General features: G+C 38.1%; 1 protein-coding gene and 1 long non-coding RNA gene across 2 annotated transcripts in view; both read right to left on the bottom strand.

The window, feature by feature from the left end:
• Positions 1–2,267: 2,267 nt before the first annotated feature.
• LOC136059462 (uncharacterized) lies at positions 2,268–3,850 on the bottom strand. The gene is made up of 2 exons (XR_010623215.1): positions 3,031–3,850; positions 2,268–2,910 (listed from the first exon to the last, which is right to left on the bottom strand). It is a non-coding gene; the product is annotated as an uncharacterized LOC136059462 (long non-coding RNA).
• Positions 3,851–5,566: 1,716 nt separating this feature from the next.
• Positions 5,567–17,820, bottom strand: part of ITGA9 (integrin subunit alpha 9) — a 212,313-nt gene continuing 200,059 nt past the window's right edge. The window contains exon 28 of the mRNA XM_065752710.1: positions 5,567–6,606. Within this exon, the coding sequence (XP_065608782.1) occupies positions 6,508–6,606 (99 nt within the window). The 3' untranslated portion in view covers positions 5,567–6,507. The remainder of the gene's footprint in view (positions 6,607–17,820) is intronic.

Genomic DNA, 17,820 nt, shown 5'->3' with positions numbered 1-17,820 from the left:
ACTTTAATCAAAAGGAAAGCCCATTACCCATTACCATCCCAGCAGACACAAAAAGATATGGGGAAATAACACTTGTTTCTTTCTCATTGGGTGTATATACCAGATGGAGAAGCTCTGTCAAAGAAGCCCCTGCTACCCCAGTGCTAGAGCAGGCCAATGGCCAGCAAAGCAGGCAGCAAAACACTGTCCCAACAGCTCCAAGCCCTGGCTGAGCAGAACATACCAAATGAGCTGTTTTTTTTTCCATGCCAAAAGAATATTCTCCCTTTCTTGAGTTTGATCTAATTTTGGTCTAGTTCCTTCCTTCTTGGCAAAACTTTCAGAAATAAATCAGTACAAGCTTTTGGTTTTGAAATACCATTTTCTAAAGCAAAGCCACTATGCTATGGAAGTCCTAAATGGCTCTTAAAAGCCGCTTGAGTCCAAGGCAGCTCACAGAATCATGCAATGCACCAGACTGCTGTTCTCTGCTCACTGCAAAGCAAAAACACGAATGAGCCCCACAGAGGGCAGCATCAGCTCTTCAATGTTCTTTCCCCAAATGATGGCTCCATCGCTTGCTTCCACAGCTCGGGCTGCACTGTGACAAAAAGGCATTAGTGGCACTAAAACATGAGCACCCAACCTTTTGGCTTGTGTGGGACTCATTGGGGGAACAGGAACTGTCTTGAGCAACATATAAATATATAATAAAGTTAATGTATAAAAGTAACAAGACTTATTTTTGTATGTATTATTAGTTAATGCATAAAAGCCAGAGCAACAAAAACATGGAACTAGTGGGATGTTTGACCCTGTTCTTGCAAAACTAATGCATGCATGTACTGCCAGAAAGCAATGACATGAATAGGGCATGACTTGAAAAGGAGGGCTATTTCTCTTCAGTCACATAGAGTTTGTAGAGGTCTGGTAATGCAACATTTACACCTTGAAGATGCATGTCTAACTTATTTAAATGAACAAATCACTTTGATGTATTTTTTACAAGTCAAGTGATTGAGTTTTGTCTTTCAATGGCACCCAAGAAGCCATTTCTTCAGTGACATTATATTCATTATCAGTAATGATATACCAATAATGGCATTCCTTGACATGCATTGAATTTGGCAGCATGTCTCTGCATATAATGTCTTTTCAAATTGTAATCATTGAAAACCCACATTATTTCCTTCCTTGCAGATTAAGCAGAGCATCATATTATTTGCCAGCACTGCACTGTGGTCTCCTTAGAGCCAGGCCACATGATGGTGCAGAGGGCAGCAGGGTATGGGCCACAATGAGAGCTGTGCTGGGCCGCATGTGGACTATAGTCCACAGGTTGGACACACCTGCACTAAAAGATTCCGCTCATTATTTTAGCTGCTGCTTCACTAAAGCTTCCTCTTATCTTCAAAATTCTGTCTGGTTTTGGATGCCAGCATAATACTGAGGAAACAAGTGATTTCCCTATGGCTGGAGGACATCTAGGAACTCATGCAGAGAGTCTCTGCAAAAAAAAAAAAAAAAAAAATTAAAAATAATAATAAAAAAACAACACAGAAAACAGAGCAGAATATAAGGAAAAGCTGAGCCTGATACTACACATTCCAATTTTCAGTTTTGTTTTTGTATGAAAGTTCAGGTCAGTTCATATGTTACCGCTGAGGTTTCATCCATCTTGAGAACGATGAGAAAACACTGACAGAACCTCTCAACAGGTCTTAGAAATACCTATTATCAGAGAGACATTACAGCCACAGAAATAAATCAGCTTGTTTGTACAGCTTCTCACCAGCTTCTCACTCCTTTGAAAGGGTAAGCACAGGGATGAATGGAGTGGAAGAAAACCTTCCAAATGTATGACTTAGCTGCTCGCAAAACACAAATCCTTGAAGAAAAAAAAATATCTTTAAAGAAGTACTTCACATTTATCCTAATTCATGCAGCTAGAAACAGAATTCAAAGTTACACAGATGGACAGTCTTATCGTAGGGCAACGTCAGCACTTTGTGGGGTTTTATTTCTTGTTGATAAGAGCAATATGGTTGAAATAAAGTAATTCCTACTGCTATTATTTTATTTCTATGGACTTAACAACGTTATAGTCAAGCAAGTTATATTCTTAGTTTCCAAACATTTTGTCTTGATGCAAGGTTTTGAATGACAGAAGACGTGATTCTGTGCAAACCATTTAATTCAAACAGACACGTGAAAATGTCTCACCCTATTCGTAGAAAAAACACTTGAGCTGGACAAGGACAGTAAGTGACAAAATGGTATTATTAGGATAATTTTGCAGCCACTTTTTATTCCAAAAAGTTGTATTTTTGTAAACCTGACATTTCCAAAACAGTGCAAGTGAATTAGAATACAGGTGATCACAAGCTTCTAAATACAGGTGACATCAATAAGAGTGAACACATTCTTCCAACCACAAGTTCACAAAAAAGAAATATAGAATTTTACAATATATAAGGAGTGACATTCTAAGAAAAAGGAGTGACAATGATGTGGGTACCCTACTGTGTATGCAGACCACACTCCAAAAGTCATTACGATCTTCACCCCAGTTTAATCAATGTACAGTATGTGAACCAAATCCCACTTTTATTTATATTCAAGAAACTGTAACATCTGCATGGATTTGGACATAGAAATTAGTTCTGTGACTCCGTTAATCCTTTAGAGAAAGCACTGTTACATATTCCCACATCACATGGATATTATGCTTGAAACTTGTGCAAGACTCCAAAATGTGCCTATAAAAAGAAGACATTCAAGAAAGTCAGTACTAAATATTGCCAAACACAATCATCGTGCAACTGTTGCTTCCAGCAAGTTAAATTACTTGCACTTCACTGACTTGAAGGGAGGATCCTTCCTATTCATGTAACAAGGTAAAAAGGGTTGTTCTTATCTGGTGTGTAAGGCCTGGGATTGGGTCATGGGCATGGGGCACATAACAGACCCAATTTCTCTCTCAAATAAAGCAAGTGATTTCCTAATTGCGTTTGAGTAAATGAAAATCAAGGTTTATTCAGAAAAACATACCCACTACTTTTATTAACAATAATGGCCAAATACCACGACATACCAATGACTGCCTCAGAATACATGAGCCCTTTTGTTGCTTGGGAGGAACTGAGTGGGACTCACCTCCAGGAGCAGACACCTCCAAGAGAAGATTGGTTTCCAAATGAAATGCTCACAAAACAGTAAGTGTCTCAGCTCTTGGGAAATAAAAATCATCCTGGTGCTGTGGATGTCCAAGAATCTGCAGGAATTGTGATTTCCCTCTTGAATTCCACCTTGAAGATGGAAAGTACATGGACTTGCAACAGCTTTGCGTTAAGTGAATTCTTCCTTAATTTTTTTTTTCTTTTCTTCCCGATCAATTTTTTTCTGAGATGGCTTTCCTTTCTGCCCTAAAAGCAACTTCAAGAGTACTGTTGGTAAGAAGACATCCTACACATAGCTTTAGAGCTTAAACAAAATATCTCTCAGGTGCTAGATGACGCATTTGAAAACTTCCAAGCTTCCATCTATGCATCTTAGAGGCAGCACTGCACTGCTTAGAGCCAGCACAAAGTGAACCCTTAGCAGGAAGACAACAAAACCAAAACCAATGACAATTCAGCAAATCTTATACGAAATTGTCCATGACAAATGATTACTTAGCCCCAAACTGGATTAATTGGAGAGAACTTACATGATGACTTTCGCCAGCTCTGCTGGGCAAGCGTCATAGCACAAAGGAACTAAAGCAGGGGCTGACCCATGGCAACTTCCAGAACCCTAGAACAATTCACAAAGTAACCAGGTCTCTACATTTTGATACAATTACACTGATATAGTTTAATTAAAAAAAAAAAAAAAAGAAACAGTTGAAGTATAGCACAACAATTTTCTATGCATTCTTGAATTATACTACATTTCCATAAGATTTGTTCAACAAACTATTAGTGCGTTTGCTCAAGTTCTCCTATGTTACCTTTAGGAGCAGAATGGTGCATCTACAGGATTTTAATATTAGTACTGGTATGCTTCATTGTCCAATCTGACTCTCTTAACTGGAACTAAGCAAAGAGCTATGGTGGAATTTGAAAAAAAAAAACAACCAACCAATTGAAACAGTCACTGATTAAATAGTGAAGCCAAAGGCCATCAGGCTTCTGTTTCTGCACTCTGATGCAATGCACTACATGTGGTTACAGCTGGATTTCTTGTCTTTTCTTTTCTTTTTTTTTCAGATTCTACCTTAAATGATCACTTGCAAGAACAAGTCTTTCAAATCAAGAATGATTTTTTAAGGGAGATAATCAAATAGACTAACAGTCTTTTTTGTCAAATATTGAATCGATAAGTTTCATTCACTTAAAAACCGTTTCCTGCCTAATGGGTACAGATAGGTCAATTAACAAACATTGATCAATACTGTAGTAACAGCAGACACTTAATGACATTGGGAGAGTGGGAGGAACAAATGGGAAACAGGTTAATTTTTTACAATATGAAATTATAATGAATTTACAAGGAAGAGCAACGGTAAGGCATGTTCTCAAACAGACTTCTTGCGTGCATTCTATATTCAGGTTTCCAGCAGTTCTTTTATATTACCCTAATGCAAGGAGACATATCCTGCCACCATTTATTCCTGTTATTCTCTCATCTTCTAATATAGAGCTTGATCATCCTTTCCCTCATATGAATTTTACACCAACACTACAATTACTTATTTACACAAGGTGCAAAGTACAAGTAGAATCTAAAACCAAGCCCCACAGAGACCCACTGTTTCTATTCAGAAACCCAAGAGCTTTTTGAAGATACATGGCTGAATTCATTACAAATCTGTGTTTTCCAATTCAACAAGTGATTTTCTAAGGAATTACTAATGAATGAAGTGTCAAACTGAGACTCAATAACATCTGCACCTTGACTTAAAGCTTGATGAAAAACGCATTCACAGAATCATAGAATCATAAAATGGCTTAGGTTGGAAGGGACCTTAAAGATCATTGAACTCTACACCTCTTCATCGTGCAGGTTTGCCAACTACTAGATCAGGCTGCCCAGGGCCCCATCCGAATGGTCCTGAATGCCTCCAGGGATGGGGCATCTACAACTTCTCTAGGCAGCATGTTCCATAGATTCACCACACTCTGAGTAAAGAATTTCTTACTAACAACTAACCTAAATTTCCCCTCTTTTAGTTTAAAGCCATTTCCCCTTGTGCATTCTATTCTAGGAACACGGAAATAGGCAATCTTGAGATCCAAAGATCATTTTAAGGCTTGCATTTCCTTATCTCTTAAAATTAACATAAACACTCATGACTCATGTAGAAAACTCACAACGCAAGTATAATAGTTATAGCTTGCATCAACTGATCACTTGCTTTGACAGCATCAGGTCACAATTGTTAACAGTAGCTTAAAAATATTATTCTTAACATTAAATATGAATATGACTCAATTGTTTTTTCTATTTTATTTTATTTTATTTTATTTTATTTTATTTTATTTTATTTTATTTTATTTTATTTTATTTTATTTTATTTTATTTTATTTTATTTTATTTTATTTTATTTTATTTTATTTTATTTTATTTTATTCTAAGGAATTGGTCAATGCCACGGTAGTTGGCCAAATTAGACCCCTTTGGTACCTCAACTGTCCAATCCTAGACAATTATTAAAATACTAGGGACTGCAAGAGAAAAATTCCCAAAGGAAAACATGCTTCCTTCAGCAATAGAAGGTGAGCTACAAGTCTTGCTACATGTCACTGAGGGAGCATTTTCATCCTTTCCCATTCAGGTCAGTGAAGGATAGACTCACATACAAAACACCACATATGTATAACACTTTAGGTTCTTCAGTTTATAAATCAAACACCAAATTCAATTCAAAAAAAGAGACAGTGAAAGGATCTTGGCTTATTGCCAATAAATGGTCTATATACAATATTACCAAGCATTGTGAATTAAGCATATGAGGTTTTCAGCTATTTTGATCTGCAAATCTTCCTTCTCTCTTGCATTGAAGTTTAAAAGCACAATAGGATTTATATATACATATACATATTCCCAATGATTTAGCCAGATATCAGTGCTTGAGTGAACTATATAGCTATTCAATAGAAACTATAAAACATTGATACAAATATAAAGACATGATCAATATAAAAAGCTTGTATTTATAAAAAATATTTTTAGGTAACAGTCTTCCCCTGAGGGTATACCACATAGTTGGATTCATAAATATTGCTCTGCACTGCAGCTTGGTTACCAAAGTTCAAAGTTCAGCTCTAAAATGAAGTGTAAATAGCTCCAGTCACCTGACATGGCCACAGTGGTTGCCTCAGGATATGTTCCCTAGCTTGTTAGAGTGATAAAGACACAGCATCAATAGGGCCTCCGAAAAATCTGGAGAAGATTCCTTCTTCCACATATGGAAGATATGAGAGCAGGACCTATGGGCGAGCAAGCACGTGTCACATGACTGGGCTTTCCATTCTCAAGGACAGTTCACTGATTTTTCTGGACCCAGTCCCAACTATCTTCAGTCTCCTTTCTGTTCTTTTCGGCCTCAATAATTTCTTTGTACCTTCGGCGGAAGAAACCCATCTGGAAATCAAGAAGAGATTATGGTGGTAAATAACAGTATTGTTAAATTGAAACTTAAATTGTCAGAAAATGTTGTGAAAAAGAAGGAAAACAGCACCAAAGTGAATGCTGATTTCTAAGCTTGGAATCGTAGCTCTGTGTTTACATCAATATGAGATCAAATTGGGTCTCAAATCTTCACAAGACCCCAGCTCCCTATAGTTCAACAACTCAGTCCTCTTACATGAAACAAAACTACAAAACAAAACTGCAAATGTTTCTAATAAACATAGACTAGAAAATGCAGATACAGGTTTGTTGGTATCAAATAAAGACTAATGTAAACTTTGGATCTAATCCTAAAGTATAGGTTAGCTCTTGGGTTCCAGGTCAACGATGTTGGAGTTTTATGAACTGTGTTCTCAATGTCTACAAATGCAGAAAACAAAAGAGATCAGACGAATTACACCTTCACCTGTTTGCATTTTTTAAAACCCTTATTTGAGAAAAGCCAACTCATGCTATCCCTGGTGCATCACCATGGTTCTCAAGATGCTATTTTAGCTCCCAGGTTTCCAGAAGTACCAGCCATGGAAATACAAGTATATTCCTCTTCCTGACAGTAATCTAAATCTAGATATCAAATTTTCTGCTTAATGATAATCTGTTTCAAGATGCTTTGCAGCAGAGAGCTTCAGATTCTTCTTGTTGCTAAATGATTTCCCTTGTCTTTTTGCTACCAGCTGTGTGAGGTCAGAAGGCAGACCAGAAGTCTGATCCTACAAAATGCAGTGACAATAACTTCTCCCCAGACATTCAAGCTGCTGTAAGGACTATTACACTTATTTCCTAGATCCTTGTGATTTAAAAAATAATAATTATAATAATAATTAAAAAACAAACAAACAAACAACATCTAGCAGTTTTCATTTCTGTTTGTACATAAACCTCTTACATTTCTGTTTCTGGTGTTTGTTTGTTTTTTTCCCTTTCAGACTAACAACAATGATTTTACTAATAGACTTTGTAAGTGTTCAAAAATAACTCCTCAAACTTAGCAGTGTACCACAGAGACCACTGAATCAATATTTTGTTCATCACAATTAAACATTTATGTAACTCCTACCACTCCAAACCTGTTTTCTTAATGCCTGCTGAGTAAAACACGATGCTTTAGTCTTGCTCTATCAGTCAGTTATTACCATTTTTTATTCCCAATCTGGCTATTAGTAGGAATCTTTTGTGCTGTTTTGTCATTGCTAAGTTTCTGTTAAGTTGAACTTTCAAGTTTCGGTTCTTTAGCAACATTCATTTTCTTCAAGTATGCTTTAACCCACGGAGCTCTGGATGACTGCTCGTTCAAACCAATGAGTGTGCCCCTCCAGCATAGCATTGCAAACCTCAGGTCATGACAAGTGAGTGCCTGCTGCACCTTTAATTCATAGCAACATGACAGCAAGCACACACCACCTTCTCAGCACCCCTTACGTCCATTGTTTAGTTTATGTGCTCAGGACATAGATGCTGATGAACAGTCTAACGAATACCCTTTTTGGATAATCACAGAACACAGCCCTGAGGCATGCCAGTAATTCTGAGATAGGCATACTCTGCTGAGTGCATAGACGTATATTACATATATAGCTACAACCAGTTTATAAATATACAACAGGAAGATTTATACATAAATGCCTATGACCTCAGTTTTACAGAGATTGGTGCCACAACCTTCCAGAGGCTACAACACATACTGAATTCAAACCTGAAAAGTGGTTCATTCAGTCTTGTGCACAAACTATGAACACAGGCTCTTGCTTATCCATCACAAGCATCTGCCACTCAGTACAGGCAAACACACTGATAAAAGGAAGAATTAAAGGAGAGTTTATCTAGTTTTCTGTATTTCAAACTTGCTCCAAAAAAAGACAGGTAAACTTCCATCTCCTGTAGCAAAATAAATACCATTACTAGCAATTTTTTTTTTTGTACTTGTACCTACAGCTATACCAGTGCAAAGTATGTATTTTGAGAACAAAACTTCAAGATGTCAACGTCTTGATAGGACAAGGGAGAATGGCTTTAAACTAAAAGAGGGGAAATTTTAGTTAGGTGTTACAAAGAAATTATTTACTCAGAGGGTGGTGAGATAGTGGGACATGCTGTCCCAGAGGCATGCAAAGCTGGGTTGGAAGATACCCTGGGCAGCTTGATCTATGTTGCTGGCAATGCTACACATTACAGGAGGATCGGAACTACATGATCTTTAAGGCTTCCTCCCACCTAAGCCATTCTATGACTCTATGATCATAAAATCCCAGTGAAATTTTACTGATGCCAGTGTACTTTGGATCAGTGGAGACTTAAAGCTAATAGCAAAGTTTCTCCTTAGTGAGATTTTCATGCTCCAATCCGAAGACTTTAGTGAATTATTTTGTTGATAACAAAATTAATAAGTTAGAAGTTACTCCTCCTCTGTTGTTGCCACGCTTTTACCAGTGGGATTCATCGTAGGTACTTATTTTAGTCTTGGGAACCTGCAGATATACTTTACATATGCTCAGGAAGCAGACGCATTGAAGAAGTGGGTGCCATTTTTATACTATCAGGTTTTGTAACAGACCTACCAGTTAAGCACACTGAAAGTAAAACTGCCAGGGGACTTGGTTTCCTAAGATTAACAAGAGAAGTTCAATTCGTAGCTTTTAAAAACAGGTTTTAAGCCCCTAAGGTTTCCATCCTTCATGTAACAACATCCTTGGTTCAATAAAATCCTCTCTTGAAGTTATAATCAAAATTATAGAAAGGCTTTTTAATTTCCTCTAGGGCCAAACAAACAAGAGCAAACTCCCACTGTTATTTTAATAAAAATAGTGTGTTTGTGAACATCTGCTTCAGGAATTATCTTTAAAAGTTGATTATGATAGTTTTGGTATTTTACTATTTCATTACTGGATACAAAATGCTTTTGTATAGCTTTTCAGTAGGGCAAAAAGGTGAGCTGGAGACCTTAATAAATATTAGTGAAGCATGAAATCCTGCATCTGCAGGTGATTCCACTGCGAAGCTAGTGCTGCAAGTGCTGTGGATAATTCAAAATTAAGAGCTTAACTGACATGCAACAGAAATGAGAAACTGGACCTCAAGGACTTCTTATTGGATGTTTTTAAAAGTAGTGTTCAGGATTGGTTAAATTTGTCATCCCTAAAAGGCAAAGGCATGTTTGTTACAGGATTCTGTTTCTTAGGGTCAACGCAGCATGTTTCCACTTAATGAGATAGAGTCCCTCTGATCATCAGAAAGATTTTTTTGTGATGGCTGCAAAGTAATCACAACGTCATCATGGCTTCACCAGAGACCACACAGTGCACATATCCATCTCCTCACAAGAAACAGATTTCATTAAAAACGACAGCAATTTTAACCCACATGGCAATGGCAGACAAATGCCTGTGGCAAACTGGAAAGAACAAGAGAGTTTAACATGCTGGAGAAGGGGTAATAATGAGGATGACACATGGATAGAAGCAAGAGAAATGGTGCAACATGGATACAGAGAATATACCAGCTTGGTTCACTGGGGCAGGAGTGACATCAGAGACCTATTTCCTCTGGTATTTTTGGTGTTACTGTGAGGCCTTTAAGAGAACTCAGAAACCCCAGTGAGTATAACTGGGACTCAGTCCTGGAATTCAAACAGGGTAAAGAGGAGATATCACCAGCTGTAGCAGGAACTTTGCTGTAATGGCATTTGTGGGAGTGGCATTTTTAATGGGCCAGTGGTCTCCAGCCTGATTCATGGTCCGTGATTCCCTCATATTTTTCAACTCTCCCACATTCTGTATTTTCCATAAATACAGACACATCCACGTGTGTACAATTGCACAGATGAATATGGCAAGGGTCCAGTCAAGCCCAGAGATGTGACCCTACCACACAACATGTCAGTGCACCACCGCAGGCAAGAAAAGGACTGATGGCAATACACTGATCAACAAAATGGTGCCTGGGGAAGGCACTCATCAGAGGAAGAGCAATAGGAGAAGCTCATTATAGGAGGCAAGGAGAGAGAACCATGGAAAGATAAAGGGATATAACAGAAGAAGAGGAATCAGCCACCAAAGGCAATGCAGGAAAGGAAAAAAAGCAAACCCTGGCCAGGGTTGGGTGAAAATTATCTGGGAAGGCTGAAGAGATCCTCAGTTTGGGGCTTTTGGGTCAGTGTAGCTGAAAAAAAGGTATCAGCAGTGGGGCATTACTCAGCTTGCCTCATCCTTTATTCTCAATCTTGACAGAGTTCACCAGAGGGGAACAGCTATGCTGGGGCACCAAGTTTGAGTACAATTTCTCAGTGTGAAGATAAGAGAAGAGAAAGTGTAACAATGAAGTCTTCTGAAATATAGGGATAATCCCCAAACCCTGGGGTTATCAGTGTCACTCCCAATGGATTCATGCCCTGCAACCAGGAAAAGAGAGATGGACTGAACTGTTTGCAAAACTACAAACTGTCATGGCTTACATCTGCCACGATAAATAGTAAAGAGGTGTCTCCTTTGCTTTTAAACAAATTAACATAAATTCAGGCAGAAATAAAATGTAAATAAAAAGCAGATATGGTCTTATGAGAATAGATAAACAATGGCTAGTCCCTTCTGAAGACATGTCAAATAAGTATTAGAGCTGCTGTAAATAAGGAGCTAAAACCACTCATAGATTTTACACTTATTCTTAACTGAGTTATTCCGGACTGTGCACCTTTTTTCTAGCAAAACCTTGCTGCCATCTACAGTATATTCTGAGCAGAAAGCATGTTTCTGGCAAAACAGAATAACAAAGCAACAGAAAATCTGTGTTTCTTGTATGCTGGGGAATTACACCTGTTACTGTGAAGTTATTTCTTGTTGTGCGACAGCTCTGTCAAGTCTTGAGTATTCAAATCTTGAGTATTCATAGTCACAAGCATACACAACTTCCTTCTGCTGCCATGTCAGTTCTAAATCATTTAAAATCACCCATAACACTTGTGCAAAGATGCATTCTTCAAGCATTCACACAAACTGAACATCCCAGTCAAAGAAATTCTGAAGTGTTAACATCATAACAAATTACAGTCTTTTTTTCTGCTGCTATTTTCTGCCCTCCCATCTGCACCTCCACAAGTCGGACACTGAATTGTTGGACTTAACTATTTTTCCGAACTCTGAAATTATAAGCCTTTAGTTGACATTTCCTGCATTACTATCCTGCAGCTTTCTCTATAGTGCCAATGATAAATATGTTTGAAGAATTAGGATATTACAGAATAAAATGTAATTCGCAGTTGGGAAAAAGCAGAACTGATGAGAGCTGTCTCTGTTATATTCACTGTTGGCGAAGTGTCTAAAGCATTTTTATCATGCCCAGTGAGGCTTACTGTCCCAAACTAATAAAGAGTGAAATAAATTGAAATGCTGGCTATAGAAGAACGGTTAGACTATGCGTTTCTTTAAACTAGTGCTTTTCTCATTACCATCATGCATTAAGAAACAAGATAAGAGGAGCCCCATCCTGCTGTAAAATACTTTGACCTGACTTTAGTACACCAGTGTTTGCAGACAATAATTGAAGAAGGAATAGCGCTTTGTGAACAGTGTTCACACAGAATCTATAATTTTATCAGAAACTTTTGCCACTGATGTCAATCAGAAAGGAATAAATTTTTAATTACATTTCTATCATATCCTGATGCACTAAGCTGCAAACAAGAAAGTATTAACTTTTATCTGTACAGAGCTTCTGACAAATGTCTTCCAATGGATTATATTGACTATAGTGTAAACCAACAAGTAAAAAGAGAGTCAAGTACTGATATACTTGTAGCTAAAAAATTAAACAAAATTTAACAGCCATCAAAGAAATCTCCCATTGAATAATGCCCAGATACATTGGGTTCAGTACCTTATTCACAACTCATCTTTATTATACAGTTACTTTACTACAGTAAGCACAATCCAGATGTATCTGAACAGCTACAGTCTGGATTAAATCAAAGAATCATAGGATGGTCTGGGTCGAAAAGGACCTCAGAGATCATCTAGTTTCAACCCCTCTGCTGTGGGCAGTGTTGCCAGCCACTAGAGCAGGCTGCCCAGAGCCACACCCAGCCTTGCCTTGAATGTCTCCAGGGATGGGGCAGCCACAACCTCTCTGGGCAACCTGTTCCAGTGCATCACCACCCTCTGAGTGGATTAACATCAGGCATCATTTACTGCCCCATCTCTTTAATCTAAGCAGAGGTCCAAATAAAAATCCATTTACCTTATGGCCCTTTAGAAAGAAGCACACCTAATCACACCTAAAGGGAGACAAGGAGCTTCGCCCCCAGCAAGATGCCACCAGCTGGCAGGGTGGCAGCACCCCAAATCTCTGCACAGCAGACTGATGCTGCTGGAACTAGAAGCACTGAGTGTTTCCCCTTGCAGAGATCAATCACTGCTTATTAATGGGCATCTCATTTTACTACTGCCAAGAAGGCGGGGGAAAAGAAACACTTAGCACTTGGGTTCATGTGGCCCTGGATTATTCTGGCATGTAGCCAGCTCCAAGAGGGCACACCATTTCCTTCCTCCCAATTAAAGTACCCCTGCCACAGTACAGAGGGGTCGTGAAGAGATACTGTGGATCAGCTTTTCCACTGGGGACTGGCAAACTGCCACTGCCTGCGCCTCCCTGTGAGCAAAAGGCCTTTTTGGAATGAAGCCATAAGTACTGGCTGGAGTTTAAGGGGAAACTGTATATTTGGGAGGAAAGATGGTATTGCGGTAAAGGTAATGTGAGGACTCCAGTGGTCTGGCTTGATTATTCAGTCTTCCACTGACTTTTTGGGAGGCAAATCCTTTTGCTTTTCAGTAACATAGGTCCTCATTTGCTCAATTAAACATGCAAGAAGATAAATACATAAGCTTCAGGCATCACCTTTTCATAAGTAGTTGGTAAGTGAGTATGCATATACAAAATGGTAAATGCGCCTTTATAACTGGGAAAGCAAGGCAAAGAGAAGCTAAGCAATGGTAAGCCCTCCTCTCCACTCTGTTTAGCTGCCATGGAAGAATCTGACTTCTAGCTCCTGTACATAATCCCTATTTATTGCAATACATATTTTGCTATGCAAAAAAATGAAAAAAAGGGCAACATACCTCCTAAGTTCATGCAGACTGGCAAATTGACTCAAGATATTTCTGTTGATACTTGGAGTGCAAATCTGTAATACTCCATAAATTTTAAAAGGAAATCTACTTTACATGATTTAGTAGTAAAACAAGCATAGTTTTTAAACCATATTTTTTCTCAGACAGTAACTATGTGAGGCTGAAATAATAATGAAAAAAATTATGTGCTCTTTTTTGCTAAACTTAGCCTATGCAGTCATTAAATAAACTACTAATTTAAGCAAATGCTTTATGTCTATCTAAAAAGGCCAAGTTTTCAGAAAATATCAGTAAGGCTGAGTACTTTGAGGAGATATGCAAATTCAGAAGAGCCATATACATGATAAAGACCTATTCAAGTGTGCAGAAAAGATAACTGCACATAGCGATGGATAGAAGTACAATCAGTCCAACTCAGTATTTTGGTATTTTTTCAGTGTTGTGTGTCTTGCTGTTGTCACTCGTGTACATGGTATGGAATTTACCATGTGATAAGTCATATCAAGAACTGTGTGGCAAACACAATGTCCAGCCATCAAAGATGTGTTCCTCTAACCACCACTCAAGTAACATTTCTCCCAGTTGTTCACTAGTTTCAATGGACCTGCTTGCTAAGGAGGTGAAGAATAAAGCTGGCAGTTGTGGTGTCCAGCCCTTGAAAATCTTTACCATGCAGCTAAGATCTAGCTTGCCTCAGATGAACTGCTGGCATTTCATTCATTTATGCATATATGAGGGCTACTCCAAAAGTAATGCTTCCTATATTATTACACTGACCCGCTATGTCAGAGGCAGATGTTGGTATGGCTGTAGAGACTGAACCTTTCCATTAATATTCTGCTCCTTTTTGTTGTCCTGTGACAGATGGCACCAGAACAGCAGTCTGACAAAATGTTGTCTAACCCTGAAGAGGGTCTGAACCAAATGTGTGCCACTGAACTCGTCCATGCAGAAAAAATGGCATCTATTGTCATTCACTGATATTTACTGAATGTCTATGGAGACCAAACAGTGGATATGAACACAGGGAGGTGGTGGGTGGTGAGTTTCAGCATTGGTGACAGTGACAGTGGGTCACCTCCGCTGGTGGAGATTTTTTCAAGTGCAGCATGCAGACTCTTCATTGCTGGTGAAAATGCATAGCTACTGGTGGTGACTATGTTGAAAAAGAGTGTTTTGTAGTTGAGAATTTGCTTTATTAAACAGTGTTATTGTGCTCTTCGTACTTGTTTCCATGGAAATAAATAGAAGACATTACTTTCAGAGGGATTTACATCTTTGCTAAGGAAGCTCCGTTCTGTGGAAACAAAGAGAACTCCTGTGACTGGACCTTCAGAAGTCTTTCAGCACTGAGTTCTGGCAATTTCAATTTAATGAAAGCATGAACTTCTCACAGAATAGCAACTGTGTATAGTAACTTTCATGACAGATGTTGCAAGCACACTTGTAAATTTAATCAAAAAGCAAACTAACCAACAATGAAATCCATAAACAGTTCCACATGATTTAAGGATTTTTTTTTCCTATTGCAAAATTTTACTGAGTAGTTTATTTTTAAAAAAGTCACAGAATGAACACAGCCATCATCCAAAGTTCACCTCTGATTATCAGTCTCAAGAACTGGAAAGAATACAACGTTTGCTGCAGATATGTCTGGACAAATTATTATATACTGATTTCTTTATCTCAGCAGGGAACAGGACAGTAATTAAATATACCATTCCTGAAAGTGCAATTAATTTAAGATATCCATCAATCCATATTTTCTATTTCCTCTCCAAAGAGAAAAACTACTGAAATATTTTGGTTTTGTTTGATATCCAAGGACTAAATGTTAAAGACTATTTCTGGAATCAATAAAATGTAGCTTTACAGTCGTATTTTGATATGCTTGACTTGCCAAAAGTATATGAATTAAAGATGTACTATGTCCATAATTACATGAATAAATTATTTCCATGGGTTTAGCTGAACCAGGAGGAAATGGCTATGGTTGGTGTAAGTCATAACACAGCATTTCCCACTCTGACACCAAGCTTGCAGAGAGAATTCAGACTACACAGGCTGCATTCTCTGTTTTTAGTGTTTGCATCCGAGGGATGCTAACAGCTTCCAATAAACACACATTATATTCCAGCAGCAGGGAACCTTGGAACTTGAGTTACTTATTTGCAATTTTTCAGTCCTACACACATATTCTTTTGCTGGTCTGGGCTCCAGAAAATGATGGCTAACTTTCTTCTTTTTGGAATGACAATTCAAGCCACAACTTTCTCTTGTTAGTCCAATTTATTCTTGTGGTGCAGGATGAAAGCTACATCGCTTCAATGGCTGGGATGTTCTCAAAGTGACCTGGCAAGCACAGCTCCCATTTGGAGGACATTGAGACCAGAGAGAATGTTCAGCCATGGTATTATTACTGTTGCACATTTACATAGCTCATTTTATCCAGAAAGATAACAAAGGCATTTCACAAGTACTGGACACACCACCACTGAAATGTTGCCAGCCCTACTCTTGTGGGAGGTGAACAAACATTACACGGTAGCCAGCAAACTCATTGGGGAAGGCAGTGTTTGAGCTACAACAGCAGCATTAACCATTTACTTGGCTAAGAATAAGTAAAATGCAAATAGATCTATATCCAATCTTTCTGCAATAGCTAGTCAAATTTCAAAAAGCACAGCAAATCATCCAAATAACCTACTTCAAAAAGAAAACAAAAGAAGCATTTGCGTAAATGCTGCCAAAATAGAACCCCTTTTACTCTTGGGGGTCTACAAATATTTAGTAATACTCACTTTGGTCTTGGAAAAGGAAACTATATAAAACATAGCATTGACTGTTCTTTGAGAACATCTGCCTGGGAAAGTGTTACTTATAGAGATAGCAACTTCCACTGCCCAGTTCCCTCAAGGTTTCCATCTTGTTATAAACACTGAAGATTCACCCATGTTTGGGAGGTAAGACGGGTTTGGTTTTGGATCACAGAACCTAATCATCACGTGACTGAGGTAGTAGTGGTAGTAGCAGGATAATACCAAAAAAGTCAAATTCTAGATGTACTGAGCCTAGAAGATCTATCATAAAAGGCATGTAGTACTTTTGAAAAGACTACTTATATAGCAGTAACAGTTTACATAAAGCAAATATGTAAATAGGTAAGTTGTGGAGCAAAACAACAAAATTAAAAGTGTACCACATAAGTTCCAAAGAATGCAGCAATTTGAGAAGTACAGAAAAACAAATGTCAGAGAAAATGAATTAAATACAGTTTTGCATTTTCAATGGACAGTTGAGTTAGGTCTATGCTACGTAGCTTCTGCAGGTAGGATTCATACTTTTGTAAGTGAGATAATGTGAAAAATGATAAAGAAACAGTACTGGAACATGGAAGAAAGCATGAGTAGGGGAAATAAAAAAGGGAAACATAGACATCTCTTTTTAATGAGTTCTTAGGCAGCTCGTGCAAGCATCTACATCTTGACAGGAACAACTTTTGTATTTCAAATTGCACCGTTCCCATAACCAGATCCTATTAAGTGCTCAATTATAAAATACAAGGCTACAACTGCCTTGTTTATCTGAATGATTATGATTAAAACTGAAGCATCACCATAGTACCTACTGGTTTCTTCTTGGAATTCCATGTACAGAAAGGAAGAAGAATGCAAGTTACATATAGAAGCAACTTGCATTAAAGATACGGAATGCCATTGAGTTTCAACAGGCTTCTCCTGTCCCCAGCTCCACAACCTACATTTGATGCTAGACAGATATGATAAAGGTTGGGTTACACCACCCAGCCAGAAGGCTTTTTTAGTGAAAAGGGTTCTTCCTGGAAAGATTACATGGAAGGACATACATGTATGTACACATCTCCCCTCACACAGAGGAAAGATAGGCCTCCCATATACTAAAATTCAAGGAGGTTTTGTGCTATAATGGCATGTGCCTATGCTCTGAAGAAATAAAATAAATAAATAAATAAATAAATAAAAACAAAAGTTGTTCCATTTCATTATAGAGCCACTATTCTAAAACCTGACTA

This window comes from Cyrtonyx montezumae, unplaced genomic scaffold, assembly GCF_038088225.1.
Source record: "Cyrtonyx montezumae isolate F1298 unplaced genomic scaffold, pur_monq_1.0 scaffold_8, whole genome shotgun sequence".
NCBI classification, from domain to species: domain Eukaryota; kingdom Metazoa; phylum Chordata; class Aves; order Galliformes; family Odontophoridae; genus Cyrtonyx; species Cyrtonyx montezumae.
This window is presented reverse-complemented; position numbering and strand designations above follow the sequence as displayed.